At 36.2% G+C, this 7,561-nt stretch overlaps 1 protein-coding gene across 1 annotated transcript; it reads left to right on the top strand.

The window, feature by feature from the left end:
• Positions 1-2,191: 2,191 nt before the first annotated feature.
• LOC103512425 (DNA polymerase alpha catalytic subunit-like) lies at positions 2,192-7,050 on the top strand. Its single transcript, XM_026825906.1, has 6 exons — positions 2,192-2,241; positions 2,520-2,833; positions 3,103-3,357; positions 3,448-3,640; positions 4,149-4,828; positions 5,771-7,050. The coding sequence occupies exons 1-6, from the start codon at positions 2,225-2,227 to the stop codon at positions 7,048-7,050; spliced, it is 2,739 nt and encodes a 912-aa protein (XP_026681707.1). The 5' UTR covers positions 2,192-2,224.
• Positions 7,051-7,561: the final 511 nt, after the last annotated feature.

Genomic DNA, 7,561 nt, shown 5'->3' with positions numbered 1-7,561 from the left:
TTTTTTCTAACCCTCTGTCCCGGCGGCAATTTTTAAAATTTAATTTATATTTATTTTTGTTTGTTTTGTAATTCGCTTGTTTGTAATATATAATATAAATGGAAAGTATAATATAAACGTGCAAACTAGAGATAAAAAGTAAAAAAAGAATTCAGATTGAACAAGTCGCGGAAAAAAAATCAAAATTTCGAATTTCCCGCCAACTTTACACGCTCATGAAGGCTGTGGCACACCGGTTACACAGTGAAACCAGACCTTCTAGCGATCAGAACGACCAAACCATTCTGCCATCCACAAATAATTATGCACCAATTGCAATTTAAAAGAATATTTGCCACATAAAAATATAACTGGTTCTTACAAAAACACAATTTAATTAATTTAAATTGGCAAAAACTTTTGGAAAAATTCTATCCTCTCAAAAAATCACCTGTTGTCACGACTCGACTGATAAGATTTATGATTTGCAAAAAGTAAACAGAGTAAACTAAAAAATTCTTTGAGCGGCCGATAGAGAACAGCACCAGTATCAAATCGAATAAGAAATCAGCATGATTCCTATATCTGTGTACGTCTGAGGCACAGTATAGAAGGTGGTTACACTGTGAAACCGGTATGCTTCAAAGGGTTAATGATTTCTTGAAACTAAAAGAGTACCTTGAACATTTCAGTTGAAATAATTATTTATTGAATCACTTGTAAATAGTGAGGATGATTTACCTTGCCAAGTTGATCAAATCATTATGAGCCATGTGTGAGAATAGAATTAGTAAAACATCTTCAGAGAGATCAACAAAGCTTTTCATACATGATGAATCATTTGTTTTAATTTTTTTCCTGCACCCATGATCCAACTCTCCACTCAAAGACCTTTTCAGATCTAAAGTCTTTGTGCTTGATCCATTGCTGTCCATTATACAAGTGGTGCTATCACTGAAACAAATAATAAAAGGGTTCTTTTACAAGAGGTCATGGCTAACCTAACATTAAAAAAGTCAAGGTAAGAGCTTAGAGATTTTGTAAATGTGACATTACAATTGAAGTTGCTAATGGATTACCACATATATGTGGTCATGGAGTCTTTTTCCAGTTTTACATTATCATTTTATGCAATCCTGCTTCAAATCTGGATTGAACTGGGGATTAGTAGGTATTACATATAGCTCAATCCTAGATTGATTTCATAAAACCTCGCTCTAAACTACTTGAGGTAGAGATGTATACGAGTAAGTATTTTACTTGTAAAGTACCGGTTCTAATTTGGATGTAATCAATTACTCAAAAAAAGTAATTGCTTTATTGCGAGTCGCGCGATGAGTACCTACATGTCTACAGTCTACAAGGTACAAACACAAAGTACACATTACACAAACCAATTACAAAAGAACCGATTACCGATTACTAAATAATATGATTACATTAGGAAGAGAGGGAAAGGGGAAGTCCAGCAGACTCGTGGGGGGGGGGTAAGGGGAGAGAGAGAGCGTGCTAGAGAGGTATTCGTAAGTTCTCGGCTTGATTCGGTTATATGAACAATATCTCGATAAACGAGTAAAAGTAATTGGATTACAACGAGTATTTTGTACTCGGTTCTCGAAAATACCAAGTACTACCCATCTCTAGTAAAGTTATTATTACCCACGTGGTTGAAATTTACCTTCTATTTCAGGTCGGAGTACGGGGCCTTTTGGAAATGTTTTCAAGCAAGTGGCATTTACATCTTCATCCAAATCATCAAAATGTTAATACTGGCAACTTTTGTTCCTACCACTGATAATTTTTCTGGAGGAGTTGATGTTTTTGGAGTAAGTTGTATTACAAATTTTAATATTATTTAATTAAGTAGATGCCTGCCTACCTAGTACCTATGTACCTGTAAATAATGCCCTTTCCCTTGTAAATATGGAAAAGTTTTCTTGAAGAACTTCTTCCACAGATACAAAATCATCAGTTTTTTTTTTTTTTTTTTTTTTTTTTTTTTTTTGGGTTTTGGTACTGGGTGAAAAGTGGATTTCAAACTTTCTGTAACCTTACAAGTTACTCTCTGCTAGAGTCCTGTTGAAGTAAAGAAGTACAATATTTAGACAGCTAACTAGGAAGGTAAAAGTACTAGGGCAAGGTGGGTCAATCAAGATAGAATCAACCTGTCCTATACCTACAATCTAATTAAAATATTTTTGCTTTCAGATCAGCTTGTTCATCATTTTGTGTTGGAACACAGAAAATGGAGGGTGGAAGAGCCAAAGCTTATCTCTCTTGATTCACAGGATTTGATCAAGTTATCCATTGACCTCATCGATTATGTGGGCAAATATTTAGTCCTCTCCAGTATACCAGGGAAGGGTCATGCCAAAATATTGACAGCTGGTGTTGGCTGGGCCGGAGCTGAAGTGATCCTAACACGGTTTCTAGATCTTTGGGTTGGAGCCAGGGGTGCGGAATTTGACTGGAAATATATTCAGAACAGTTTGGACTCCAACATTTGCCTGGTTAGTGTTTCTTTTCATCCTTTTTTTTACTAAACGTCAAAAGATTGACAAAACAAACAAGTTTGCAGCTTTTCAAAAGTTGAAAGACCTCAAAGGTCAAGGTGTAAAGCACAAATATGAATTCACAGCTGATGAAAATGTGTATGAAGAAGTGTCCGAGAAAGAATACACTGAACGGGTTTTGAAGAGACAAGAAGATGATTGGATTGATGATGATGGTGGGGATGGTTATGTGGAGGATGGAAGAGAGATATTTGATGATGACATTGAAGATGTACCCCAAAAGAAAGAAAAACATGACAAGAGGAAGAAAAATAAAAACATTCAAAATCCTAATGCCAAAGGTAAGGCTTGTCTTCATATTGAGGGACAAGATTCAAATTCATTTCAACATAGGATACACAATAGGGCCCTTAAAATTGTGGAAGGATGAGAAAAAGGAGTTTAAAAGAATAAATCCACAAAAAATCCCAACTTTGTCTTGTATCTAGGTAGGTAGTTAGGTGTATGGGTTTTCAAGTTTTATCAATGAAAATGTTTTTATTAAATAATTTTATTTTTTGTAAGAGGTACTCAATTATTTGTCTAATATATATTCTTACTACTATTTCAGGAGACATTCAAAAGCTATTAGCAAACATGCCAGTCAAGAAGAAGAAAAAAGAAGAAGTGCAACTAAACAATGATGATGTGCTTGCTGATTTGTTATCAGAAGTCAACACCACTATTGCACCCACCCTTAAACTAAATACTAAAACAAATGAAATTGTTATACCTAAGGAGGAACCCCCAGCACCTACTGCCAAAGAATATCTGGCAAACTTCTCAAAACCCATTAAAGCTCTTGGTTCCAAATACATGAGAGAATGTATCTCCACTTAAATCAGATGGAAGAGCAGGGCACTTGGCTGAGTATCGTACTTCTAAATATTCACTCAAATCAGGAACTCCTGGCAAGTTGAACGCATTGAAGAGAAGGTTGATGTTACTAATGTTGAAAGTGTCTCCTCTGCAGTAGAGTTGTCTACCTCTCCTCCTCCTCCTCCTCAGGTTGTAGAGAAAAAGGAACACAAGTGTGCAGAATGGGAGGCAATTCAAACTGAACCCTCAACCTCTGAACCACAAGTCCACTCCCGTATCGCGAAGAGAAGGTTGATGTTACTAACGTTGAAAGTGTCTCCTCTGCAGTAGAGTTGTCTACCTCTCCTCCTCCTCAGGTCGTAGAGAAAAAGGAACACAAGTGTGCAGAATGGGAGGCAATTCAAACTGAACCCTCAACCTCTGAACCACAAGTCCACTCCCGTATCGTCCTTGAGTGGACTTGGTTCTTTTTTTATTGGCTTCTCTATTTTCTTCTCCACTTTAATGGGTTTTGAGAAGTTTGCCAGATATTCTTTGGCAGTAGGTGCTGGGGGTTCCTCCTTAGGTATAACAATTTCATTTGTTTTTGTATTTAGTTTAAGGGTGGGTGCAATAGTGGTGTTGACTTCTGATAACAAATCAGCAAGCACATCGTCATTGTTTAGTTGCACTTCTTCTTTTTTCTTCTTCTTGACTGGCATGTTTGCTAATAGCTTTTGAATGTCTCCTGAAATAGTAGTAAGAATATATATTAGACAAATAATTGAGTACCTCTTACAAAAAATAAAATTATTTAATAAAAACATCCCGTACCGCAGATGATTCCTTGCCCCTGGCAACTGACCATGAGAATAAAAAAGTGTTCAGAATGTTTTTCCTTGATGCATTTGAAGATATTTACAAGCAGCCAGGAACAGTCTATTTGTTTGGCAAAGTATTTGTTAAAGAAAACAATAGTCACTCCAGCTGTTGTGTAATTGTACAAAATATTGATCGAAAAATCTATTTGCTACCTCGGAGTGAACATTTGAAAACTAAAGAACCTGTTAGTATAGCCCAAGTATACTCTGAATTTGATCAAATAGCAACCCAGTATAAAATTCTGGATTTCAAGTCTCGGAAAATAGAAAAGAAATATGCGTTCAACTTGCCAGGAGTTCCTGATTTGAGTGAATATTTAGAAGTACGATACTCAGCCAAGTGCCCTGCTCTTCCATCTGATTTGAGTGGAGATACATTCTCTCATGTATTTGGAACCAAGACTAGCTTCCTTGAAAATCTTTTACTTGAGAGAAAAATCAAAGGACCATCTTGGTTAGAATTCCCCGAAGCGGAAAAGTTTCCAAGTCGTATTAGTTGGTGCAAGTATGAAGTTCAATGTAATCAAATGGAAAAGATTCGCGTGAGTCAAGTTGAAGGGTTAACGCCTCCACCCTTGGTGATAGCATCTATTAATGTCTTTAACTTTTACCTTTTGAGCTTTTCGACTTTCGAAACATTTCTAATCGTTTGGCGGTTGTTTTGAAAAATTTTGTTGATTGCTGGAAAAAAAGATGGCGGCGATAAGATATCTACAGTGTTGCCAAGTTGACCTCGCTCAAAAAACCTCTTTCAACTTTTTCATGCCAGCAGAGAGTTCTAAATTTTTCAAAATTTAAACATTAAAAACCCCTAAAAAAATCACTAAAACAAATGAATAAAAAAAAATATCGCCTCACACAGATGAAAACGTCGTTAGACACTTTTTAAAAATAGAAAGAAAAAAAAAAATCTGTCAAATAGGCACACCTGCGTTTTACAGTTTACAAAAAAAACCTCCCGACCTCCTCCCGACGTTTCGATTAATCGAGATCGAACTATCGACTATCGATATTTTTTTTTCTACAGGAAGTGTTTTTTTTTTCTTCTTTCACAATCCACAACAACAAATTTTTTTATCATTAAATTAGTTATTTAACAGATTGCATTTTTTGTGATAAAAAAACCCCTGATTATCAGAAAGAGGACTTGAAGATTACGCCCTGACTTGAGATTCTACTGATATCCCAACACAACGCAGGAAAGGCTCCAGAGTATGCAAAATGGTTGACCGATTGGGTAAGTCTACGGAGGTGTTTTTGAGTTATCAGTCCTAATGATTCATTGACAGACAGATGAGTAATAGCATTGTTCTAAATGTAGAATAGAATAGAATACACCTTGTATATCCTGCTGGAATAGGACTTTTATATTCATAGCCTAGCCCAGCTTAGCTCGTAAGCTGTGAGAACAAACCTTATCTGTGAAGGATAAAGTTTGCTGTGGGAATTTTTCCCGCAACCTAAGCACTTTCAAAAACTAGACTGGTTGGCTAGAATATACCTTGTTTATACTACCAGCATAGGACTGAAAAGTCCCTTTACTCTTGCAGTCTAAACAAGGTCTTATATATTTGATCGGTATCGTAGAATTCATCAAGTTCACCATGTTACATTCGTCTTATATCATCAAGATCATGTGTGAGTTGAATGTGCTCCCTCTTGCTATACAGATTACCAATGTGTGTGGTAATGTTCTCTCTAGAACCTTGATGGGAGGAAGATCAGAAAGAAACGAGTTCCTCCTGTTACACGCCTTTCATGAAAAGTCCTATGTTCTGCCTGATAAACAATACGGGAAGAATAAGAAGGAAGGTGAAGAGACAGGAGAAGCAAATAAAGGCAAAGGTCGAAAAAAAGCTGCTTACTCGGGAGGATTGGTGTTGGAACCTAAGAAAGGATTTTATGACAAGTTCATCATCCTCATGGATTTCAACTCTTTGTATCCAAGTATTATTCAGGAGTACAACATCTGCTTCACTACCATTCCAGTGAGAATGTTACAAGACTCTGATATTACTACACTATGTGAGTATCTACCTGAGCATCAAGTAGACACTGGTATATTACCATCGGAAATCAAGAAACTAGTCGAGTCCAGACGACAAGTGAAAGCTCTTATGAAGCAGCCTAACCTCTCATCCGATCTCCTCATGCAATATGATATACGACAGAAAGCACTCAAGTTGACTGCTAACAGTATGTACGGATGTCTAGGATTCCCTAACTCAAGGTTCTTTGCCCAACCTCTGGCTGCCCTGGTCACAGCGAAGGGCAGAGAAATTCTCCTCAATACCAAATCCTTAGTGGAGAATCTTAACTATGAAGTTATCTACGGGGATACAGATTCCCTCATGATCAGTTGTAATGTGAATGATTATGATTCTGTGTTCAAGATAGGAAACCAGATCAAGAGTGAGTGTAACAAGTTGTATAAACAGCTGGAATTAGATATTGACGGCGTGTACAAATACATGTTACTTCTCAAGAAGAAGAAATACGCAGCACTGAGTATCTCCAAGTTATCAAACGGTAAGATGATCTGCTCTCAGGAGATCAAGGGTGTAGATGTTGTCAGGAGAGATTGGTCACAACTTGCTTCAGAAGCAGGGAAATTCGTCATCTCACAGATCTTGGATGAACAAAGCTATACTGACTATAGCTTGGATGATAGACTACAAAATATTCATGAGCATATGAAGAAGATTAGAACAGATCTAGATAATGGTTTCGTACCACTCACTCTGCTGGAAATTACAAAGCAACTTACCAAAGCCCCTGAGGGTGGAAAAGTCTGCATCACACAGATTAGACTAAGCCGGTCTACTCCCTGTTTAAAATAAGTATTAATACCTAATTATTAAGATAATAATAAATAATCATATGATAAGCATGCAATGCTACAGAGCTACAGACAATTCACCATAAAAAATAATAGACAATAATGATAAATATGTAAAATGGAGCAATGAGTCATGTTCTAATAAGATTCTTCTCCCTCCAACCATTATTTGTATTAATATTATCATAATTATTATTTTGTTATCAAAATGAAAGAGCTGCTATGTCAGAGTTATTAATTTCATTTAAGTATGTATCAAGAGTCAAGAGTTTTACTTATGTACTTACCTAAACAGATTAAAAAAAAAAAAAAATGGGGGAAAACAAGTTTAAAAACCTTGCTCCATCAAACTAATTACCTTTTGTCTTCCATATACCATGTAATTGGTATTTTTTAGCATTTGAGCGGTCTTTTTTGAGACACCTATGGTGTCAAATTTTGACTATGTTCCATGGAAAAAAAAATATGCCATTGAAGCTCGATGTCCACTATCCAAAAATATTTGAAGATAA

The sequence above is a fragment of the Diaphorina citri genome, unplaced genomic scaffold (genome assembly GCF_000475195.1).
Source record: "Diaphorina citri unplaced genomic scaffold, Diaci psyllid genome assembly version 1.1 scaffold36, whole genome shotgun sequence".
NCBI classification, from domain to species: Eukaryota; Metazoa; Arthropoda; class Insecta; order Hemiptera; family Psyllidae; genus Diaphorina; species Diaphorina citri.
Note: the sequence above shows the minus strand (reverse complement) of the source record. Positions and strands in the feature narration are given on the sequence as shown.